Source organism: Sturnira hondurensis, unplaced genomic scaffold, assembly GCF_014824575.4.
Source record: "Sturnira hondurensis isolate 20B ecotype Veracruz unplaced genomic scaffold, ASM1482457v3 Scaffold0015056, whole genome shotgun sequence".
Classification (NCBI taxonomy): domain Eukaryota; kingdom Metazoa; phylum Chordata; class Mammalia; order Chiroptera; family Phyllostomidae; genus Sturnira; species Sturnira hondurensis.
This window is the reverse complement of record NW_028087687.1, coordinates 2,489,870-2,516,055: the sequence shown is the minus strand read 5'-3', so window position 1 is coordinate 2,516,055 and position 26,186 is coordinate 2,489,870. Positions and strand designations below refer to the sequence as shown.

At 37.2% G+C, this 26,186-nt stretch overlaps 1 protein-coding gene across 6 annotated transcripts in view; it reads right to left on the bottom strand.

Annotated features, from left to right (window-relative positions):
• The window catches only part of SMIM14 (small integral membrane protein 14), a 61,145-nt gene that overhangs the window by 12,388 nt on the left and 22,571 nt on the right, over positions 1-26,186 (bottom strand). For 4 of the 6 annotated variants that reach the window (XM_037064309.1, XM_037064308.1, XM_037064314.1 and 1 more), the window contains one exon: positions 23,976-24,085. In XM_037064309.1, coding sequence (XP_036920204.1) covers positions 23,976-24,050 — 75 coding nt within the window. In that variant the 5' untranslated portion in view covers positions 24,051-24,085. Of the gene's footprint in view, positions 1-23,975; positions 24,086-24,568; positions 24,690-25,376; positions 25,400-26,186 lie in introns of those variants that run through there. The other 2 variants (XM_037064313.1, XM_037064310.1) reach the window with 2 other exon arrangements.

Here is a 26,186-nt window from a genome sequence, read left to right as displayed (position 1 = left end):
AGAAATAAGAATTCAAAAAAAAATCAGGAGAGGCTTAGGAACCTCCAGGACATCTTTAAATGTTCCAATATTCAAATTACAGAGGTACCAGAAGGGGAAGAGGAAGAGCAACAAATAAAAAAGTTATTTGAACAAATAATAAAGGAGAACTTCCCCAATCTGGCAAAGGAAATAGACTTCCAGGAAGTCCAGGAAGCTCTGAGAGTCCTAAAGAAGTTGGACCCAAGGAAGCACACACCAAGGCACATCATAATTACACTAGCCAAGATTAAAATGAAGGAGAGAATCCTAGAAGCAACAAGAGATAAGGAGACAGTTACCTACAAAGGAGTTCCCATCAGACTGTCAGCTGATTTCTCAAAAGAGACCTTACAGGCAAGAAGGGGCTGGAAAGAAGTATTCCAAGTCATGAAAGGCAAGGACCTACATCCAAGATTATTCTATCCAGTAAAGCTTTCATTTAGAATGGAGGGACAGATAAAGCGCTTCTCAAATAAGGTCAAATTCAAGGAGTTCATCATCACCAAGCCCCTATTGTATGAAATGTTAAAGAGACTTATCTAAGAAAAAGAAAATTAAAAACATGAACAGTAAAATGACAGCAAACTCACAGTTATTAACAACCACACCTAAAACAAAAACAAACTAAGGGAACTAGAACAGGAACAGAACCACAGAAATGGAGATCACATGGAGGGTTAGCAACAGGGGAATGGGAGGAGGAGAGAGCGGGGGAAAAGGTACAGAGAATAAGTAGCATAGAAGGTAGGTAGAAAATAGACAGCAGAGGGCAAGAATAAAATGGGAAATGTAGAAGCTACAGAACTATGACACATGGACATGTACTAAAGGGGGGAAATGTGGGTGGGAGAGGGTGTGCAGGGTGGAGGGTAATGAAGGAGGAGAAATGGGACTACTGTAATAGCATAATCAATAAAATATATTAAACAATAATAAAACAAGCAATTATACTAGGGAAAAAAGATAAAAAACTATGAACATTAAAATGACAACAAACTCACAACTATCAACAACTGAACCTAAAAAAACCCAACTGAGCAAACAAGTAGAGGAAGAATAGAATCACAGAAATGGAGATCACATGGAGGGTTATCAGCAGGGAGGGGGAGGGTAGAGAATGGGGGCAAAGGTACAGGGAATAAGAAGCATAAATGGTAGGTATAAAATAAATTAGGGGGAGGTTAAGAATAGTATGGGGAATGGAGAATCCAAAGAACTTACATGTATGACCCATGGACATGAACTAAGGTGGGCAAATGGGAGGGGCGTACATGGCAGAGGGGGGATGAAGGGGAGAAAAAAATGGGACAACTGTAGTAGCATAATCAATAAAATATATTTAAAAAATTAAAATATTAAAGGCAAATATATCTTAAAAGCAGCAAGAAAAAAGCAGTTAGTTATCTACAAGGGAGCTCCCATAAGACTGACAGATGATTTCTCATAAGTAACTTTGCAGGCCAGAAGGGGGTGACAAAATATATTCAAACTGATGAAAAGCAAGAACCTACCACCAGGATTAATGTACCCAGCAAAGCTATCATTTACAATGGAAGGGCAGATAAAGAGCTTCACAGACAAGAAATAGCTGATGGATTTCATCACCACCAAACCAGTATATGAAATATTAAAGGGTCTTCTTTAAGAAAAAGGGAAAGATAAAAGATATGAACAATAAAATGGCAATGTGTCCATATCAACAATTGAATTCAAAAAACCAAATAAACTACAGAAACAGACTCATAGATACAGAGAACATTTTGATGGTTGCCAGCTGGGAGGATGGGTGAAAAAGGTGAAGGGATTAAGAAGTTCATATTGGTAGTATCAGAATAGTCATGGGGGTGTAAAGTACGGCATAGGAAATATAGTTAATAATATTGCAGTAACTGTGTATGGTGCCAGGTGGGTGTGAGAATTATTGGGATGATCACTTGGTAAGTTATATAAAAATGTCTAATCACTGGGGCTAATACAATATTGTATGTCAAGTATAATTGAAAAAAAAATGATTAAACAATAAAAAATGAAGAGACAAATTGCATAAAAATACATTGTTAACAGGAAAATCTGCTTGTTAATAGGAAAAGAACCTAAACATATGAGTCTTAAAGGCAAAGAATAAAATTTGAGATACAAAATATTTGGAAGCCCTGGAAGCCAGGCATGTGCCCTGGCTGGTGTGGCTCAGTGGACTGAACAGCCGCCTGCACACTGAAAGGTCACTGGTTGGAGTCCCTGTTGGGGCACATTCCTGGCTTGCAGGCCAGATCCCCTGTTGGGGGTGTGCAAGAGACAACCACACAGTGATGTTTCTCTTCCTCTCCTTCTCCTTCCCTTCTTTTAAAAATTAATTACTTAATTCATTAAAAATATTCAGAAGCCACTGTATTAGAGAAAAATGCCACAATATAAATAATAATAATCAAGTCCAAAACAGAAAAAAACTTTAAGGTTTTTCTTTTAAGTAGAAAGACCAAAGTAAAGATTAAGGCTTTAGGAGGGTATAAATCCTGCTTGTTTGGAATTACTCGAGTTCTGCTAATGCACTTTCTTAATTAAGCACATAATAGTAGCTATGATATTGCTGTGATCTGAAAACATCATATAATGAACTCATCCTGAAAACTGAGTTCTTTGTATATATTGTATACTTAATTTTATGTATATTTAACTATGTTATTTAATCTGCACAATGATCTTTTTTTAAAATATTTTATTTATTTATCTTTAGAAGGGAAGGGAAGGAGAAAGGGAGAGAAATAGCAATGTATGGTTGTTTCTCATCGGCCCCTGCTGGGAACTGGCCTGCAACCCAGGCATGTGCCCTGACTGGGAATGGAACTGCGATCCTCTGTTTCACAGGCCCACGTTCAATCCACTGAGCTACACCAGCCAGGGCCGCACAATGATCTTAAGGTTCATAATAGGTTGTATTTATCTTTTAGAGTTTGAGACTCTGCTTTATAGAGTAAGAAAGAATTTGAACTCAGGCACTTCTTACTTTAAAGCTTCTCCATTTAACGACTGTTCTCTGCCACACCATTTACCAGTCCATAGGCAGCTTGTATTCATGGGAAAGAAGGGTAGCTCCAGTATACGTGAGGTTCTTGAGTGGACATAGAAAAATAGTAAGTAGGTCCTGTTCAGGTACTGTCTCATCAGCTCAGGCTTCTATGGCAAAATACCACAGAGTGGGCAGCTTAAACCACAAACATTTATTTCTCCCAGTTCCCAAGGCTGGGAAGTCCACAGTCAAGGTGCCTGCAGATTTGGTGTTTGGTGATAGCTCTCTTCTTGACTTGCAGACAGCTGCCTCCTTGCTGTATCCTCACATGACACAGAGAGGAGGAGGTTACCTGTGGTCACTGTCACTTTAGTCTGAATTTGCTTTAGTTCAATTGTATAGTACATCAACTCACTGGAGTATTTTTTAACCATAATTGTGGTTGAGAGAGTGTTTCATGCTAATGACATGTTACCTAAAATTATGATACAAAATTTGTGCATTGTAAAGTAGAGTGGAATTGTGTTAAGAATTTATACTTGAGAGTTAGTACTGGATATGTTAGTTGACCTCCCCCAAACTTAAGTTTCTTCATCTGTAAAATAGGAATAATAGCACCTGCCTCCTGCCAGTGGTTGTGAAGATTAAATAAGGTAAGTTATTAAAGTTCTTAGTATAGGACCTACCCCATACAAGTACCCAACAAATATTTGTTGTTATGATACTTATGTGAAATTATGCATATTTTAACCCTGGAATAGAATATATAGTGATAACTGTATTAGGACAGTGAGTTAATCCACATTGATTTCTAAGTATTCTGTAGTGTTACTTTTATTATAATGTAATATAAACATTTAAGTTATAGTAAATCATTTAAATATATGTAAATTTTATCATTGTTAAAATGTATTTGTATTTAAATATCTCAAATACTATATAATAAGGATGTATTCCTGTTCCACATTGATAAAACCTATAGATGTCTGTTATATATTGTTATGTGTTTGAGTTGTAGTCAGTCAGAAGAATGACATTAACAGCCGACTATGATGATTTGAACACAGACTAAGATCATTTGGTCTGAAGTTGACTAAATACTACAGCTACATATTGGGTTGGCCAAAAAAGTTCTTTTGATTTTATCTATAAGTTAGCCCCAGCAGCGCTTAGTTGTCTTTAACTTCATTCGAAACAGTTTTGTTAGATTGTACTGTGGCAGCTGTCATATCAGTGTGCCTTTAAAAAAAACTTATCAAAGTTGGTGAATTTTTGTGAAGCCATTTTAAGATTGAAAGTGGAAGAAAAGAGGCAACATTTTCGGTATATTATCCTTTTTTTATTTTAAGAAAGGTAAAAACACTACTGACATGCAAAAAAAGATTTGTGCAGTGTATAGAGAAGGTACAGTGACTGATCAAACTTGTCAAAAGTGGTTTGCAGAGTTTTGTGCTGGAGATTTCTCTTTGGATGGTGCTCCACGGTCAGTAGACCAGTTGAAGTTGCTAGTGATCAAATTGAGACATTAATTGAGAACAATCAGTGTTATAACACGTGGGAGTTAGCTGACATACTCAAAATACCCAAATCAATAAAGTTATTGGTGGAAGTGAAACATGTGTCTTTTATTTTATGGAAAAAACTGTGCTCTTTGGCCAAACCAGTAAACGTGGCTCCTGTTCCCTATTCACATTGGCTTTGTGTTTCCACATCACCCACTCATTTTCCCTTGTCCACGTAGGGCCCCTTCCTGGTTCTTTACTCTGGCTGGAATGCTCATCTCTGATCTTCACCACCATGCAGATGGTGCTTTGAGTGTTACTGCCTCTCTCTGCCTATGTGGCAACTCTACTGCCACTGTATCGTCCTTTCCTATTTTGTCCTCTTTATGGCTCTCCGACATTTTTGTATGTTTCTTCCAGAAGACTGTATGGACCACAAGAATAGAAATTTTGTCTTGTTCACACCATATCCCTAGTACCTGGAAATACATAGTAGGCATTCAATACGTAAATATTTTGAATCAGTAGGTGAATAAATGACAATGAGTATCTCCCATTTCTCACTGAACACTTTTATATAGCTACACAAAAATACTTGTTTTTTTCTCTTATACCTTCAGTATTTCCTTGGTGTCTTTAATGTGTGCCATTATTAGCAGTGATCAGTGATTGAAGGGCCAGAGAGTAAATATTTTAGGCTTGGAATCTGTATGGCAGTGAACTCCTCAACTCAACTGTTGTAGTGAAAGCAGCCATAGACAATATGTAAATGAACAGGTATGGCTATGTTTCAGTTAAACTATAAAAAATTTGTCTGCAGCCTACAGATTGTAATTGGTGACCCCTGCTGTAGACCACAAACCCACTCCAAGGATGTGGGGTAAAACCCAGACCTGGATTGCCATGGAGGAGGAAGAAAAAGCACAGTGAGCATTTGGTAGACTCACGCTGGCAAGGAGGATGGGACTGGTGGAGGCATTAGGAAGGAGCCTGGAGCTCCACGGATGTGGGTTTGTGAGGAAATGGATGTATAAAGATCTTGGGGCTTTTCACATGGAAATCATGTTATTTATAGATATTTTTGAGCTACAAATAGCAAGTCAGATCTCAAGACAGGACAGCAGTTCCAATAGATCTATAGTCAAAAACCAAGGCTGGCATTTGAGTTACAAACATACAATGAACTGATGATTTGTTGGTCATTTATCCCCAAGTCATAGGTGGAGACTTGGGGATATGCTATGTCATTACTAAAGATTTTTTTTAATTTTATTTACTTATCTTTAGAGAAGAAGAGAAGGAGAGAAGGAAGAAATATCAATGTATGGTTGTCTCTCATTGAGTTCCCTGCTGGGAACTGGCCTGCAACCCAGGCATGTGCCCTGACTGAGAATCGAACCGCGATCGCGTGATTCGAAAGCCTGAGCTCAATTCACTGAGCTACGCCAGCCAGGTCACTGCTAAAGATTTAAACCCTGCATAATCAATTCAGTAGAAAAGTTATTTTGACTCCTTAATTTGATACCTTAAGTGATTAGATAGATCTTCGATCCAAGGACCTTTTTACCTAATCTCTTTTTGTTTTACATTCTTTACAATGCTACTTGGATGTGGAGGAGTAATGAGGAAAGATATATATGCCTGCAAAAATACAAGGACATCTCTGGAGGGACTGACATATACAGAAAAACAACAAACCTGGGAAGATGGGAGGCTGAAGGACAGCACAGGAGATGCACCTTGCACAGACTATCCTTTTGTACTTTTGAATTTTGGACTATGTCTATCACTTAGTGGGAAAAGGCAGATATACTTTAACAAAATATATTCAAATTAAGAGGTTCATTTGGTCTGTTTCGTGACCAAGGGTCTCTAAGTCTTTTTCAACTTCTATAGAATGTGTGTTTTTACATACTATTAACTGTAGTCAGCATGCTGTGCATTACATCTCCATGACTTATTCATTTTATAAATGAAAATTTGTACCTTTGTACCCCCTTCACCCATTTTTCCCACTCTGCCCCTAACCCCCATGCTCCCCACTTTCCCACCTCAGGCAAGCACCGATCTGTTCTCTATATCCATGAGCTTGGGCTTTTGTGTTTCGATTCTACATATATAAGTCAGATTATGCAGCATGTGTGATTTGTTTCATTCAGTATAATGCCTTCAAGGCCCATCTAATGTTGATGCTAATGGCAAGATTTCATTCTTTTTATGGCTGAGTAATATTCTATTGTACACTTGTGTGTGTATTGTATCTTTACCCATTCATCTTCCATTGGACACCTACGTTGCTTCTGTATATTGGCTATTGCAAATAAGGCTGCAATGACATAACCCTGGAATGGGGTGCATGTGCTTTTCTGAATTAGTGTGTTTGTTTTCTTTGGATAAATACCCACAAGTAGGATTGCTGAATCATAGACTAGTTCTATTTTTAATTATTTTAGTAACCTCCATTCTGTTTTCCACAGTGGCTGCACCAATTTACAGTCCCACCAACAGTGTACAAACCTTCCCTTTCTCCATCTTAAGCCAACACTTGTTATTTTTTATCTTTTTATAATATCCATAGAATATATAATTTTAAGAGTTTTTGGATTGATTCCTTTCATAGTTACAAGGGATTGAGATATATAGCATATTTTTACATTAATTAAGAGCTGTTTTCACATTCTAATCCAATGGGATTGCATTTAGCGGTATACACCAAAACAAGGTAGATCATCTTAGAGAACAATTTACAAAATGATTTACTTAGTTGTTAATTTCAAAATTAGATGAGGTCATAATTAGCGTGGCACAGTGATAGTAGCTAACAGTTTTGGTTTGTTGCTACAGTTCACATGCATTACCTATTTTAATCCTCACAAGCACTCAGATACAGGTAATATTATCCCTGTCTTACCAGGTGAGAAAGCTAAAGCTTAGAGGTGTTGAAGAACTTGCCTGAGGTCTTGAAACTTTAGCAAGTTGCAGAACCAGACTTTCAAGCGAGATCTGTCTTCCCCCAGAGCCCATGCTTAACCAGCTAAGCAAGATTGCTCTCCAGTTGCTTCCCCAAACAGTTGCAAGTTAGGAGTTACTGCTTTTGTGGAGAGAGAGTGTCAGGATAAAGTCATGAGGACGAACTGCAAAGCTGCATGCTCTTCATTCTCTTTATTGTGCAGTCATCTCTATATTAAGACTTATGAAATTATCATTTCTAAACATCCAAAAAGGTCTCATCAGTTTCTTCCATGAACATACATAAGAGTGATGTATGTTTATCGATAGACAGGTTTTTTTAAAATTTTTTTTAAATGATAATCACATGGTTCCAAAATTAGATTATATAAAAAAGACATTGAAAACTTGAACTCCCAGTTTCTTCCAGAGCCTACTCTGCTCCTCCATTCTACCCTGAACCCCCTATGTTATTTGTTTTTGTTTCTTGTTTATCCAACTACTGTTTACACAGAAGTGAACAAAAAGAAAAAATATGTTCCTCTCTTTCAAAGGTGCAGTTCCTACAAATAGAATCTTTTTTATCTCTCTCTGCTTCAGTTTTTTCAATACATTTTATGATGCTATTAGTGTCCCATTTTCCCCCCTTCATTTCCCTTCACCCTGCACACCCTCCCACCCACAATTCCCCTCTTTAGTTCATGTCCATGTGTCGTAAGTTCTTTAGCTTCTACATTTCCCATTTTATTCTTGCCCTCCCCCCTGTCTATTTTCTACCTACCATCTATGCTACTTACTCTCTGTACCTTTTCCCTCCTCTCTCCTCCTCCCATTCCCCTGTTGCTAAACCTCCATGTGATCTCCATTTCTGTGGTTCTGTTCCTGTTCTAGTTCTCTTAGTTTGTTTTTGTTTTAGGTGTGGTTGTTAATAACTGTGAGTTTGCTGTCATTTTACTGTTCATGTTTTTAATTTACTTTTTCTTAGATAAGTCTCTTTAACATTTCATACAATAGGGGCTTGGTGATGATGAACTCCTTGAATTTGACCTTATCTGAGAAGCGCTTTATCTGTCCTTCCATTCTAAATGAAAGCTTTACTGGATAGAGTAATCTTGGATGTGGGTCCTTGCCGTTCATGACTTGGAATACTTCTTTCCAGCCCCTTCTTGCCTGTAAGGTCTCTTTTGAGAAATCAGCTGACAGTCTGATGGGAACTCCTTTGTAGGTGACTGTCCCCTTATCTCTTGTTGCTTCTAGGATTCTCTCCTTCATTTTAATCTTGGCTAATATAATTATGATGTGCCTTGGTGTGTGCTTCCTTGGGTCCAATTTCTTTGGGATTCTCTGAGCTTCCTGGACTTCCTGGAAGTCTATTTCCTTTGCCAGATTGGAGAAGTTCTCCTTCATTTGTTCAAATCAGTTTTCAGTTTCTTGCTCTTCCTCTTCTCCTTCTGGCACCCCTATGAATCGGATGTTAGAATATTTAAAGTTGGCCTGGAGGCTCCTAAGCCTCTCCTCATTTTTTTTGAATTCCCTGTTTCTTCATTCTGTTCTGGTTGAATGTTTATGTATTCCTTCTGCTCCAAATCGTTGATCTGAGTCCTGGTTTCCTTCCCTTCACTTTGGTTCCCTATACATTTTCTGTTATATCACTTTGTATAACCTTCATCTCTACCTTCATTCTGCCATCAAGCTCAATCAATTCTGTGAGCATCGTGATTATCAGTATTTTGAACTTTGCATATGATAGATTGTCTATCTCCTTCTCACTTAGTTCTTTTTCTGGAATTTTGATCTGTTCTTTCATTAGGGCCACATTTCTTTGTCTTGGAGCACCTGTTATGCTGTAAAGAGCAGAGTCTTAAGTATTCATACCAGGGCGGGGCAACCCTCTTTGTGGTGCTGTCTGTGAAGGAGAGGTCAGAGGGAACAGTGCAGCTCCCTTTCTCCACTCTAGCCCCTTCTTTCTGTCACTTCCCTCACTTCCCACAAGCAGGCTGTGCCCTTTCAGGTGCTGACTCCCAGGTGGGTGGGTAGGTTGTAGGAACTCTCCTGTGATACTGGGAGTTTCTCCTACCCTCAAACCCCCACAGGACTTTACAGCTAGAGGTTCTGAGTCTTTAGTTTCCTAGTCAGCCACCCCCAGCGTAGCCCACATGGTCCGCTGCCTTGCCACAGGTCCTCCCCATCTGGCTGCCCATCTCCGTCCCTCCTACTGGTCTGGATGAATGTTTAACTCCTTGGTTGTCTGAGTTCCATGAAGTTTGATTTTCTGGTGGTTCTGGTTGTTTATTGTTTTTAAAATGGTTGTTTTCCTTTTTTTGGTTGTGCAAGGAAGCAAAGCATTTCTACCTACACCTCCATCTTGGCCAGAACTCTCATTAATCTATTTAGGATAAGGGAAAGAAAACTGCTAGAATAAAGGTATGAACAATTTAAATTTAGATACACAGTCCCAAATTACAGGAGGAGAATTTTAAGGAAATGACAAATTATAAACAAAGTACATTCAATTTAAGTATTTCTGCAAAATCACATCACCTCAGAAGTCCAGTTTTCCAACTGGAAGACCAGCTGGAATGTAGTATTTCTGATTACACTGACCCCTTAATGACTAAGTGGTATCTCTACATATTTCCCTACAACATAAACAATAATAATTTTGAAGGACCACAGTAACCCATGCGTATTTAAGCCTCAAGACTTCAAATATCAGGTAAAGGCAAGTCTGAATATTTTGAAAAGCTGATTTGCCCATACAATATGTACGTACTTTCCCCAGTCCTACAAAATACCATATGAATTTGGGTTTAATTAATTTATTGAACTAAATACCATCACAATCTTATGGCTATTGATAAGACAATAGTACAATTTATATGCTATGCCCTTATGATATATCTATCCTTATAATATACAAAGATACATAAATGTGGAGATAGGTGACTGGGAAGTCCACAAACTTAATGCAACCCCGGCTGTGCATACACTAGTCGTGTAGGGGGATGGGTGAGTGACTAGAGTGGGGCAACAGGAAAAGAGATTCTGACATTTTGCTCTGTATTTCTCTATTACTTCATATGATTGTAATTTAGATATCCACTTATTATGTGTTATTAAGAGAAGGTTAAAAAAAGATAGACACATGAGGCAAATTCTAAAATTGAGGCTGATTTTGATTTGCTATCCTAGACTGACTGTGTGGTCTCCTCAAAATCTATGTGTTGGAATCTTACCCTCAATGTGATGGTATTAAGAGGTGGGGACTTCTGGGGTGATAGGTCACCAGGGTGGAGTGGGATTAGTGCTTTTATAAAAGATGACCCAGCCCTGGCTGCTGTGGCTCAGTGGACTGAGCACCAGCCTACAAACCAAAGAGTTTCCAGGTAGATTCCCAGCCAGGGCACATGCCTGATTGTGGGTCAAGTCCCTTCAACCAATTGATGTATCTCTTATCAATGTTTCTCTCCCTCTCTTTCTCCCTCCCTTCCTATCTCTCTAAAATAAACAAACAAATAAATAAATAAAATCTTTAAAAATAAAATTAAAAAAAAGATATTCCCTTACCCCCTCTCTTCAAAAAGAGAGACAGAGCACTATTACCAATCACACACAGTCTTCCGAAATCTTGCCATTCCCTATTAAGAAATGAAGTCTTTCCCCCCGCTCTTAAACCTGACAGCAGGCTTGTGACTGCTCTAACCAAGAGTTTGGCAGAAGTGTGGTATGTATGCAACTTCTTAGGCTACATCGTAAAAAGCATCCAGCTGTTGCCTGGTTTTCTCCCTCCCTCCCCCATCCTCTCTTGGGATGGATGTTCCTTCCCCCTTGGAACCAAGCCACAAAGCTGCAACGAAGTCAAGCAGCCACTTGAAAAAACTGTATGTCAGTGTTCTTGCTGACAGTACTAAATAGGGTATCAGCCACCCATCAGCATCAACCAGAAGACAGTGAGCAAAAGCCTTCAGATGTTTCCTGCTCCCAGCCTGAGTCTTCCAGCTAAGAATCTGGACACTATACAACAGACAGGCTACCTCTACTGTACTCTGTATGAATGAACTACAGACAAATAGTTTGTCAGCTTAATAAAAGGTAGTTTCATGCTATTTAGTTTTGGGCTAATTTTTTATACATCCATAATAACTGAGACAAATGTTAGTAGAAACTGTTAATAGTTTGTATTGAGTAAAGTGGCAATAAGGAATTGAGGAACACAGAGACAGATTTTGCTTTTCCCTCTCTACATTTAATACTGCTTGAATTTTATAAGGACATGCAATAGTTATTTTTTTATCTTTTAAGTAAAACAAAGTTAATCACAGGGAGGACTATCAAGTCTTCAAGTGCCTGGATGACAGTGAGAAAAAACATTAAGATTTACCCTGGCTGGTGTGGCTCAGTGGATTAATTGCTAGCCTGGGAACCAAAAGGTTACCAGTTCGATTCCCTGTCAGCACACATTCCTGGGTTGTGGGCCAGGTCCCCAGTTGGGGCCATGTGAGAGGCAACTGATTGATGTTATCTCTTCCAATAGATGTTTCTCTTCCTCTCTTTCTCCCTCCCTTCCCCTCTCTCTGAAAATAAGTATCTTTAAAAAAAATTAAAATTTGAAAGCAGTCCAATAAAATTTTCTTTGGACTGAAATAAAGTCCAAAAGGTGATCATATGATTAAATAGGCCTTGTAGTGCCCTGATTGGTGTGGCTCAGTTGGTTGGGTTTCGTCCCGTAAAGTGAGAGAACATTGGTAATCATTCCCAGTTGGGGCACAGGTCTAGGCTGAGGGTGCAATCCCCAGTCAGGACGCGTGCAAGGGGCAAGGGATTGATGTTTCCATCTCCTGCTGATGTTTCTCTCCCACTTTTTCTCCCTCCCTCCCCTCTCTCTAAAAATAAATAAATAAAAATCTTTAAAATAAAAAGAAAGGCTTTGTAGCAACATGGAAAATGCTAAATATTGTTATTGAATATTGTTATTATACATGGTATATTATACACACACAGCATAGTATCTACATATATACCTGTTAAAAAGATCTGGGAAGATGTATACCAAATTCATCTAGGGAAGTAAGGAATAAGCCAGATTTGGAGAAATGACACAGAAGTTTAGTCTTACTTTTAGTGTATGGGTTGTTTTTTTACAAAGAGCTATCTCTTTTTTTTTTAACATTTTATTTATTTATCTTTAGAGGGGAAGGGAAGGAGAGAGGGAGAGAAACATCAATGTATGGTTGCCTTTCGTGCGTCCCCTGCTGGGAGTTGGCCTGCAGGGAACTGGCCTGCAACCCAGGCATGTGCCCTGACTAGGAATGGAACCGCAATCCTTTGGTTCGCAGGCCTGCGCTCAATTGTTTTTTTAAAGAACACATGCATGTATTTACATCAATACTATATTTTACAAAAACTAAAATAAGTAAATAGCAAATATACTAGTAATAGATATATTTGCTATATCAGGTATTTGCTGGGTAGAAATATTTCTTAAGAACTTTTCATGAAAAAATACAATAAAAAACATTAAATTAATTTAAAACAGAAAAAGAAAACTTACCAGGCCCACATTTTTCTTCCAGGTAAAAGTCAACCGGTTTTAACATGACTTATTTAAGTACAGTAAACATTAGTCACAATTTGCAGGGCCTTCGGGCCATATATAGGAATCTGACCGTGGATCTCTCAGATCACATGCGTACAGTACTTTAATATGGAATCAAATTTAAGTAAATTAAAGATGTAGAAGTTTCCATTACACTGTTTAGATTAGAACTGAATACAGAGCTCAAAAACAAAAAAAAGGATTATCTGCATTTCAAATCTTAGGTTACAACATAAAATAGACAAAACAGAGCCTAATTCAAGTTCAGATTTCTAAATCCATCTGTTCTCTCTTTCTGGAGCTCCTATAATTGTAGTAGAAACTATACACTAAGAGACAGCCAGTCAAGAAAAACAAGAGGAGAAGGAAATGGCAAGGGCGCAGAAAAGGGTGAAGCCAGAATAATTCTGCAAATGGCTGCAATGGAGATGCAAACAAGGCTCCTCCTATCCAGGCAGTTTTTGTGGCAGTTTTAAGGAAATAAGTTGTCTGAAACAAAACAAAATGAAACTAGATACAATGATTATACATACTTCTTTTTAAAAAAATACTACCTTCAGAGGGAGCACAAAAATACTAGACAACATAAAGAAGGATTTATCATTAGATTACGCTTTTGTTGTCATCTTTCTGCCTATGTAGTAGTAGTCTGCAACATCACTAAATATCCTCACTTGTCACCGGGCACATTCCTATATCAAGTTAATAAAACACAGAATTATATGTAACATGATAAGGATACCTAATTAAAAATTGCAAAAACTTACTGTTTTTTCCTATCTACCTCTCTCAGTCCTATTAGGCAGCATTTAAAGCTCTAACTAGAGTATCAGACTAAGACACAAAAAAACCAGGAAGAAAGTCAGATAATATCTCCATTTTTCATGTTTATGAACATTCCTGAGACAAACAGAAAGATATGTGCACCTGGCAAAACACAAGTCTTATTCATTAAGAACAGTCTAACACTGTGCAACTCAATAAAGTAATTAAATCATAGGAAGGAGACGTGCCAAGAGAGTAAGTAAAGCTGTATCACGAGCACCCCAAACTGGGCACTCTGTGTACGACAGTGTCATCAACCTTGAACTTACACACTGTTTATCATGTATCATTTAAAAACACTTCTATAATAATATAGTCAGAGATAGAATCATTTACATTAAAGTCCATATTGGGAATAGACAATAAAATGAATGAAAATCAGATTTAAATTCTTCATACTACTGCAGCTTAGCAGGAAATATTCAAAACATACATAAATACAGATGAGGCAGTAGTAACAAGTTTGCATTGCTACTGTATCATTAAGCCTTAGGAGACATACAAATATATATATTTTATATACATGTAACGTATTTTACATTTTGATGAGAAAAAATTCTACCAGTTTAGAAATCAAAGAAGGTGAAAAAAATAATGCCTTATTAGAATTACAGAAAGTTAAACATCATAGAATATAGTACTTTCTTTTAGAATCATGTAACACTACATTCAAAAATTTTATTCTCCAGTGGAAAAGTCTGTAATCATAAATTTCTGTAGATAACTGTACTGCTTTTAATACTTTTGAAGATGCCTATGTTTTAAATTAAGTAAATGTAAAATTGTTTTTAAGTCAATAGATAATACATCCACATAGTTTTAAAATGTAAAAATACAGTGAAGAATCTCTCCTGCTGCTTTCTCCTATCCCTCTACCGCCCCCTAGATTTCAAATACAGGGCTTGTTAAGGTGCCTGAAGGAGGTAACTGGCAGTGGAGCGGAGCACAGCATAAAGAAACAGGGCAGAGCCTGGAGCTAAACTGTCAGGGTCGATCGTCGCCTGCCACCCTCTAGTCAGCTCCAACACCTGGGAATGGTGACCTACCCTCTGTCATCTCAGGTCCCTTGTGTGTGAAAGGAAAAGCTGAATTGGATGCTTTCTATGGGCTTAGAATAGTGCCTTGACTCCCTCCAAACTCCCCAATGTTACTGTCATGAGTCTGAGGTATATCCCTTGGAACCTCTTCTATGCATTTGCAAACATATACTGACCTACACACCCCTCTCTCTAACCTTCAAAGGCATCTGTATGGCTTTTGCTAGCATTTCTCAGGAACATCTACAACGCTGCTTCTTTTATTTCTAGTAGGTTTTCAATTCTCCGTTGTTCAGGACATAAAGGTTTATATCTTGATGGATTTTCTTTCTTTTTTTGGGAGGGGTGAATATAATTCTTGTGTTCCATTTAATTGTTTTGGCTTTTAATTATATTTTTTCTGATTTAGAATATCACATTCTTTGGGGACAGCTTTTCCCAACTGCTTTATCATTTATCTAAGATATACTGTTCTCAGTATCTGTCTTCCTCATATACAAGCATTTAAAAACTCCAATCTGTCTCTTCTAATATGGTGGTATAACCTATTTCACATTCTCTTCTAATGTAGCTGTGCCAAATCGCATGGTGGTCCAGTTACTTTCTTCAACTACTTTGCCTGGTTTTCTGTTCATATTTACTAATAAAGGACAAGGTCGGTAAACAAGTAGGGTATACGCTTCCCTTAAGGAAGCACACAGGCAGCTTAGAGAACGTCTTAATGTTCAAAGCAGGGAAGGCTTCATTCTAAGGCTTTATATGTAGTACATTTCATTCCTGGAACAGGCATTCTTTCCTTCCTACTTCACATCCACTACAGAGGTTTGGGGAAAGAGCCCTCCGCATCAAAAAATTTCACTGTTCTTAGAAAGCAGTAATTCTGGTTTTAGCATAGCAAGGGGCCTCTCAGCCAGTCACCTTGCATTCCATAAAGGGGGAGAAATATACAGCAGATCCAGCTACCCAAAAGAGTCATACCTCCTTTTTGTACTGCCTAACTTGAAAGGTTTTTGCTTTTTGTTGCTTTAATTTTTATTAGTTGTTCATGTACACAATTTAAACACTTCTGTAAGTTTGTTCCCCCCAAAAGCAATTGTTCTTCCCTTCCTATTTCCCCCTCCACAGAGGTGACTACTTTCAACTTTAAGCTGCTTATTTTAGTATTTACTTCCGTGATTTTATACATATATGCATATATATGCTTTATTGCTACATCTTGATTTTTCAGTGTGAAGTTATTAATTTCATCTATTTCCACTGATTCACCAATGTAGAATATCAAAATCAAGTTCTCTTTTCCTGACCCCACAGCACATGTATCCTCTTCCCACCTCTTAATAATTTAATAATAGAGCAACTGTTAAAGTAATAACTATTAACTTATTTTGTTCAATAGTCAGTTTTAACATTATTATCACCATGTAAATGCTCTTCATAGTTGAGCCATGTAGTACAATATGCTTCTTTTTCCTTTGCTTTTTTGATTTTAGAGAGTGGAAGGGAGGGGGAGAGAGAGGGACAGAAACACTGATGTCAGACAGAAACAATGATCAGGTTGCTTCTTGTACAGGCCCCCCGCCCCCTAAGCAGGACTGAACCCACAACCTAGGCATGTGCTCTGACTAGGAATCAAGCCTGCAACCTTTTGTTTACAGGATGATGCTCCAACAAACTGAGCCACACCGGTCAGGGGCTTCTTCTTTTCTGTACTATGTCTGTGTTTCCTTAAAACTAATGATTTCCTTTTTTTTTTCCATATACTTGGTTCTATATGACTTTTCACAACTTTTTTTTCAGTTATCTAGATCACAAGATACCTAGAGTCATCAGGTATTGTACCAATTCATCTTTCTGAAAAACTCTCTCCTACAGCCTAGTGACACCCTCTCAACTAAACCAGCTATCTTGTAGTCCTGGTGCACAGGAGTCACTATGGGACACCCCCTCACCATTATCCTGACCTTGTAGTCCTGGTACATAGCGATCGCCATGGGACCTCACTTCACTGTTACCCTAGAAGTTACTCTTGCCTCTCTTGTGGCCTGAATCTCTGTTTTTTTTAAATACTCCAAATCTTAGTCTTCTTTGATTTATGCCTTCATTTTGATTAAAATAGTTCATTGTTTAGCAACTATTTAAGAAAGGATACATGAAATAAATTTTTGAAGAGCAATTACTGAAGACCTCCTATTTGACTGATTGGTTGGATCTAGAATGCTGGCTTGGTAATAATTTCCCTCCCAAATCTAAAGTAATTGTGTCAATGCCTTCCAGTTTTGCTGTTGAAAAGTCTAGTCTTTAGACTCTTGATCTTTTGTATATGATCTGTATTTTCCAGGAACAGCAAGAAGGCCAGAACTGTTAGGGTAAAAGGAGCAAAGGGAAAAAGTGGGGTAGAGGGAGACAGACTACCTAAGACCATGCAAGTTTTGTGTTCTCACTTTGAGTGTTATGGGTAGCTACTGTAGGATTTGGGGTAAAATCGAGGATCACTACTTAGCTATTCAAAAATAGACCACTTCAGCCACTGAACTGAGACTAAACTTGAGGGGTGTGGAACATGGCAAGAGGAGACCTATAGAAGGCTAATTCGACAACCCAGGCAAAAGATAATTATAGATTAGACCAGGATGTTGCATTGGAGGTGTGAGAAATGGCTGGACTGTGGATATGTTTTTAAGAATATGTTTTGAGCTAAAAGGATTTCTTTCTGCATTAACTATGGGATTGAAAGAACAGAGGAAAAAATTACCCAAAATTTGTTACCTGAGCAACCAGAATAATAGAGTGAATAGAGAAGACAGAACAGTGTTGGCTTGGGGGCAAGAAAAGAAGTTCAACTGCACACAACTCAAGTGTGAGATACCGACTAGTTACCCAAATGGAGATGGTGCATCACCATCATGTGCACAAAAGTCCGGAACTGAGGAGCATCGGCATCGAGCACTGGATCTTGTTTGGGCACTTGCCCTCCCTTCGATCTCATTCAATGTCCATGCCAGGTTCTCGCATATGAGCCACAAAATATCCTTTTAATATGCGCTTTTCTGTTGCAATCAGCCAGAACTTCTATTACTTATAATAAAGAACCTTAACTAATATCACTACTAAGTCAGGAAACAAGTGAGTTTTAAATTGCGAATGACTTCATTAAAATGAAAAGAAACTAATGGCAAAATCTTTACTGCTCCTAAGCTGAATATATCTCTTGGTAAAGCCCATATAGTTCCACAGAATAGGCAAAACTAAATTGTAGCCCAGCATATAACTAATGATGTAACTATAAATATTCATTAAACTCCTCATGTTGACCCAAGTTTCTACTTGCTATCAGTATTTTAAATCCTTAGGAATCAATAATAATTCTAACTTATAAGGAAACCCAATTATATGAGGAGAAAAATAACAAAAATTCCAAATTACTACTTGAAATTAATGAGATGTTACTTTATTACAAGGATGAATTCAGTCCACTTTTAGAAAAATGAGAATAAACCTCTGTTCTGTCTTCAGACTATAAAGTTGACATTCTTACATCTAAGGGTTTCCTGAGCACACAGGCATCTAAATTCTGACAGTTACGACTAACAGAGAAAAATTATACCCTCAGACGAACTGTTTTTAAAGTATAGGATAGGAAGTGAGTTCAGAGTTTCACAGTGTAACAACCTAACAGGTAGAGATAAAAAAGGTCCTCTGAAGTATACAGAGTAAAAACAAATGGATGCATGACAGGTAGAAAAACCTGTATACTGCAAAAAAGTACTATTACATTTAAATAAAAAATTGATACTTTTTATTAAATAACCTTTCTCTGATTATAAGATATATTACCACATAAAATATAGGGATCAACAACAGAATTCTCACCCCAAACTCCACAATCCAGACAACCACTGTTATCATTCTGATGTACTATATTTTGCCATGTTTAATGCTCACTGATGTTTTTGGCCCAAACTGTCAAAAAATCTTCCATTTTAATTTTTTAATTCAATATTTTATTTCTTTATATATAGATACTTGTTTTTTGTATTATAAAGGAATTTTGGCATTTATTTTTTTAACATATTATGGTACAAAAAATTTTATGCAACAAACAATTACAAAACAGAGGAACAGATACAAGGTATTTCAGGTACTACCCATGTAAAATGCGCATCCTTACTTTTTCCTCAAAATTTTGGGCAAAAAAGTGGCAAAATATGGTATTTTCTTCTAGTCTTTTCTCTTGTGCACATATATATGAGTTATGTGTGTGTATGTGCACAGTACAAAAGCAAGAACATACTAAATGCCATTTTTATATCTTCCTTTTTAAAATTCATATTATGTATGTATCTCCCCCTTGTTATTAAATAGTCTTAAAGGACAATTATTTCAAACATCTGTATAAGATTCTATCATATGAATGCTATGACATAATCACTACCCTGCTGGTAGGCCTTTAGGTTGTTTATAAATTTTTACTACCATGAATAAATGCTATAGTAAACAGTATTATACATAAAACTTTTTAAAATTTCTGAATTTAGAGACACTATTTCAAGACACTTTTTCAGTACAAATGTTTAGAAATAGCTTAAATATCAGGAATACATATGGCCCAATTAAGCTGCCTAATTATGAATTTAACTGAAGAAAAATATGCATGATACAGAAATTATAAAGCACCAACGCCCCACTGGGGCAAGTCCTGCTCCACAGGGTCACCTCCTGCAGAGCAGCTCCTCTGCTCCAGTGGCAGCCAGTCCTCCAAGCCAGTCGACCTAGGGGTCATTTCCTCCCAGGGATGTCAAGAGCAATCAAGGCTGAACTATAATAGGACAGTGTGCACAGCCCACACAGGGGTCTGGAGTGCCCAGCTAGGGTAACCGGGAAAGGTGTACCACTGGGCTCTACAGGACACCTACTACACAAAGGCACTTTACCAAGTCCAGAAGACAGCAGCTCTACCTAAAACACAGAAACAAACATAGGGAAGCAACCAAAATGCAGACACAAAGAAACAGATCTCAAATGAAAGGACAGAACAAAACTCCAGAAAAAAATAATTGAAATGAAGGCAGACAAACTACCAGATACCGAGTTTGAAATAATGCTCAAGGAGCATTAGATATGTAAAAGGATGCTCAAGGAGCTTAGAACTTCAACAGCATGAAAAAGGACATAGAGATCATAAAAAAGAACCAGTCAAAAATGAAGCGTACAGTCCTGGCTGGTGTGGCTCAGGGGACTGAGTGCTGGCATATGAACTAAGGGGTCGTTGGTATGATCGCCAGTCAGGGCACATCTGGGTTGTGGGCCAGGTCCCCAGTAGGGGGCGCAGGAGAGGCAACCACACTGATGTTTTTCTCCCTTTCTCCCTCCCTCCCCCTCTCTAAAAGATAAATTAAAAATATATTTTTAAAAAACAAATGAAGGACACACTAACAAATAAAAAAACATTAAAGGGAATCAACTGTGGATTCTGATCTGAGAATCAAATTAGTGATTTGGGATACAGGGGGGAAAAAAGAATCCAAAAAAAGAGGAGATAATGGAGAATGAAGAAACAAGAATTCAAAGAAAGGAGGAGAGGTTTATGAACCTATGGGACAACTTTATATGTTCCAACATCCAAATCATAGGGATGCCTGAAGGAGAAGAGGAAGAGCAAGAAATTGAAAACTTACTTGAAAATGAAATGAAGGAGAAATTCCCTAATCTGGTGAAGAAAATAGACTTCCAGGAAGTCCAAGAGCTCAGAGTCCCAAAGAAGTTGGACCCAAGAACACACACCAAGGCACAACATAATTATATTACCCAAGAGGAAAGACAAAGAGAGAATCTTAAAAGCACCAAGAAAAATGGAGATAGTTACCTACAAAGAAGTTCCCATAAGACTATCAGGTGATTTCTCGAAAAAAAAAAAAAAAAAAAAAACCTTACAGGCAAGAAGGGGCTGGAAAGAAGTTTTCAAAGTCATGAAAGGCAAGGACCTACATCTAAGATGACTCTATCCAACAAAGCTATCATTTAGAATAGGAGGGCAGATAAAGTGTTTCCCAGATAAGGTCAAGTTAAAGGAGTTCATCATCACCAAGCCCTTATTATATAAAATGTTAAAGAGACTTATCTAAGAAAAAGAAGATCAAAACTATGAACAGTAAAATGACAACAAACTCACAACTATCAACAACTGAACCTGAAAAAAAACAAGAACAGAAACAATCTAAGGTCAAATGTAATTTTAGAGGACTATATAAATGTAACTACCCCTAACAGTTAAGTGAGAGCCTGGTGCTGCCACGAGGTAGAAACGAGGTGACAGGCTGGATAAAACAAGGTGGAGGGCTAGATTAGGCCCGAGGGCCTTGTGTTTGCCACCCGTGATCTAAGCAAACAACTAGAACAGGAACAGAAATGGAGGTCACATGGAGGGTTATCAGTGGGGATGGAGAAAATGGGGGAAAAGGTACAGGGAACAAGAAGCATAAAGGGTAAGTACAAAAAATAGTAGGGGGCCCTGGCTGGTGTAGCTCAGTGGATTGAGCAGGAGCCTGCGAACCAAAGGATCGCAGTTCAATTCCTAATCAGGGCACATGCCTGGGTTGCAGGCCAGTTCCCAGCAGGAGATGCACAACAGGCAACTATACATTGATGTTTCTCTCCCTCTCTCCTTCCCTTCCCCTCTAAAGATAAATAAATAAAATCTTTTTTAAAAAATGGTAGGGGGAGGTTAAGAATAGTATAGGAAGTAGAGAAGCCAAAGAACTTACATGTAAGACCAATGGACATGGACTAAGCTGGGGAATGCAGGTGGGGCAGGGGGTGCAGGGCAGAGGGGAATAAAAAGGAGAAAGAAAATGGGACAACAGTAATAGCATAATCAATAAAATATACTTAAAAAAAGACTGTAAGGACATATAAAGAGCTTCCCAGAAAAGAAAAAGCTACAGGAGTTCATTACCACCAAACCAGTATCATATGACATTACAGGGTCTTCTTCAGTAAGAAAAAAAAAGATTAAAAAACTGAAAAAAATGGTAATATATGACAACAATTCAATCTAAAAACAAAAAACAAACAAGCAGAACAGAAAGAGACATAGATACAGAGAATGTTTTGATGGTGGCCAGACGGGAGTGAGGATGGAGGGATGGGTGAAAAAGGTAAAGGGATTAAGAAGTACATTATTAGTTGTTACAGAAGAGTTATAGAGGTGTAAAGTACAGCATAGGGAATATAGTCGTTAGTATTCTAATAACTGTATGGTATCAGATGGGTATGAGATCTATTGGGATGATCACTTAGTTAATATAATGTCTAATCACTGGTGTGCACAACTGAAATATAATATTGTATGTCAACTGTAGTTGAAAAATAAAAAAACGATACAGCACAATTTAATTCAAACAAATATTAAACCTAACCAGCAAGTTTCCTTAATAAATCAAAATGAGTTTCTCTCCCTTCTGGAATCTTTAACACTGTTACCAATATATTTATATAGGAATGGATTACCCATCAGTAATTTATTATGAAAATATCTGGCATAGATTAAAAAACTGTGGACTTTTAAAGGGTTCTTAATCTATCTCCATGTAACGACAAAGTACTTCAAATAAGGACTGCTATAAACAATGTCCCATCAAGCATGAATTACTGCGCCCATTAACACATGGCTGTCTTGACAATCTACTAAAGTAAAGAGAATTGAAATGTACAGGAAATCATAAAAAGCAAGGCTTAATTTTAGTCATCTCCAACAATGCAGCAGAGCTCATAGAAAAAAAGCATGTTACTATGTTAAAAACAAAAAATACCATACTAATAAAAGAGTTAGTAACCCTTACTAAAGGTTGAGCTGGGAAAATTTACCACACTTAAATGTTTATTTTTTGTTCCTAATATCATAATAATTTGAAAAAATTTTGCTGTATGTTTGACTGAATTAAGATATAAAAAAATCAGCTCTTTAACGTCATGAATAAGCAGAAAATAGTTTTTTAAATATTTAAAAAATATTTAAATAGTTGTTTAAGTATTTTAAATAGTTCTTCACGATATTTTTTACATATTCTTTCCTCAGACCCATCTATTTTTACATCCAGTTATCAGAGATATGACATTCCCATTATGTTTCTGTACCCACAAGAGTCTGATTTAATTTATAAATTCTTAGTTTACTGCTTTTCCTCTAAGGCATTCTTAAGGATCATTAAGTCCTAGTATACGCTGATTCTAAAGTAAGTATCATGTACAAGAAATACACTTCTGATCACTACATACAGACAACAAGTCAGCAGAAAGCTTTTTTATTAATTACCAACAATTAAAATATTTGAACAAATGTTTGCACTTGCCTTTATTAAAGGACCAATAATAATATACCCCATATAAAAGTATTCTAAAACAACAACAAATTGTTGCTATAATGTATGAGATAACAGCATTGCGCTTTGTTGTTCATAATCGTCAAATTTCTCCTTTTGTACATAAAAAGTATGAAGTATAACTCACAGACAGCCCCATATTTAAGCGCAGAGATTAGGAGAGTCTTACGAATTGTGTAATTCAAATCTTACTACTATCCAAAGTCTGTTGTTCGGAAACCTACCTTCATTAAATAACTGGATTTTTAAAGGCTTTGTATAGAGATTTTTACTGTCGTGCCATTTGGAGGAGGAGAATTTGAACCACATCATAACAGAAACTGACTTCACAGCAATTTCTCAGGCAAACAAACTCCATATACCTAAGGACTACATGCATTACTACAGAACAGAAAAGGGTGTACACCAATGTGTTCCCGCCCATGATAGAGAATTTAATCAACATGAATCTAACAAACAAAAATAGAAATCCGTTTTTATCTCTAACAAAATAATTGCTGGCAAGCATTCTTAACTTTTCAGACTTAAACCACTGTGGAATTTCAATTGCAAAATAATTTTAGTGACCATCTGATGAAAATCTTCCAATAACAATTAAAAAAAAAACAGCACAGAAGCAGTATGGTTCAGTTCTGAATAGGACTGTCCTGTTCATCTCACCAGATTGATCAGCCTCCTCATCGCATGCTCATGAGAGCAAACACATTCACAGGGATCGAATCCACCTTCTGCCATGATTACCCAGCTTGATTTAACTTCACTGTTTAAATCTAGGAGGAAGGAAAAAATTTATTATAAGACTACCATTCAGAGTTTCTCTTGAGGTATAAAAATTTTGTATTGCACAATTAATTCATAACAGTTCTTCCAATTTAGTTATTTGTTAATGACCTATAATGATGAATTTGTTGCTAATCTTTCACATGTTATGAATCTACACAAATGACTGTCTACCCCTTCTGCCCTCAGACTGCATTCCTGTAAATGCCAAGGTCTTCCGACGTGCTGTGGCTCGTACCTATGAAGCTGATGACGCTAGAGACCAACTCTGCTTAATTACTTAATTCTTTCATTTTCTTAGCTCCATGTACTGTTATCGATTCACTGTCCCCACCCCCCCCAAAATTCACAGGTTGAAACTTTAATCCCAGATGTGACAGTATTTGGAGCTAAGGCTTTTCGGAGGTAATCAAGTCATGAGAGTGGAGCCCTCATGATTAGTGCCTTTAAAGAAGAGATGCGAGAGAAATGACCTCTCTTCTCCGCTATGTGAAGATACAGCAAGGAGGCATCAGTCTGCAAACCAGAGAGAGGGTCCTTCACTACACAATAAATCTGCTGGCACCTTGGTCATGGACCTCCCAGATTCCAGAACTGTGAGAAATAAATGTTAAGTCACCCAGTCTGCCATATTTTGCTATAGCAGCCCAAGCTAATACAACTTTGCAGCCTTTATCCTACCAAGAAAGCCCTCTGAAAGAAAAAAAATAAGTTACCTAAGTTGATATCCAGTTTTTTGGGGGGAGGGGATGAATTAATATTAATGAACATGACAATGGCCAGAAAACAGCTGGGAAGGTTTTAAAATATAGAGTAACAAGTGAGAGGCCAAGATGGAGTACTATTGATATGTAAGACAGAATAGGACAGCTCAACGGAGCGATTCATAAATTAACTTAAAGGAATTCGGTTCATTCATTCATTTAAAAAAATTGTCTTGGCTGGTGTGGCTCAGTGGAGTGAGTGCCAGCCTGTGAACCAAAGAGTTGCCAGTTCAATCCCCAGTCAGGGCACATGCCCCAGTAGGGGGCATACAAAAGGCAACCACACACTGATGTTTCTTTCACTGTCTTCCTCTCTCTGAAAACAAATAAATAAAATCTTTAAAAAATATATGTAGCAGCTGTGCTAGGCATCATCAAAAATATAAAAGTGAGCAAACACTATAAGATAAATAAATAAAAAATCTCTTAAAAAGTTAAAAATAAGTAAAAATGAAGTCACACATACAAACAGTCAACTATAGCAATGAATTAGAATAATGTCCACAAACTGACCCACCTGGAATTTAGAATGATAAAGCCCTGGATGGGTAGTTCAGTTGGTTAGAGCTTTGTCCCGCTATGCCAAAGTTGCAGGTTCCATCCCCACTAACGGCACATACAAGAAGCAACCAATGAATGCATAAGTAAGAACAATAAATTGATGGGATGTCTTTTTTTCCTCTCTCTCCCTGTCCTCTCTCTAAAACCAATAAACAAAAATTTTTAAATAAGAATAAAGATATGATTTTAAATCACAGATTAATAAATGGCAGGACAATGATCTATTGTTTTTTAAATTGAAGTATGCTATACACATAAAGGACTGGAACTTAGTGATTAACTCTGGGGAAGAGAATATAATTTCAGAAACAGACTTTAATTTTGTCAATTTTTAAATATTTCCTATAGTGAGTATGTATTCATGTATTAAGACTTTTAACAAAGAGGAAAATTTAGCTTTAAAAAGTCACAAATGTATAACTATAACAAGACAATGGGACACATGTAGAAAAACACGTATCCAAAAATAATAAAGAGAAGAGGATCAATACCTTTGGCAGCTAAAAATAATAAATTTCTATAAACCAACAATATACTATAATATAAAAAGACAGAGAACTAGGGGAAACCCTTGTAACACAAGAACTCAAACAGGGACTTTATAGTGAACTCTAAAAATTAATATGAAAATGGCAACCTAATAGAAAAATGAGCAAAGATCATGTTCACAGGAAAATTTACAGCCAATAAGCAAATATAAAACAGAAGTAATGCAAATCAAAATCTCTCTCTCACCTATCAGAAGACTGGTAAAAATTAATTTATT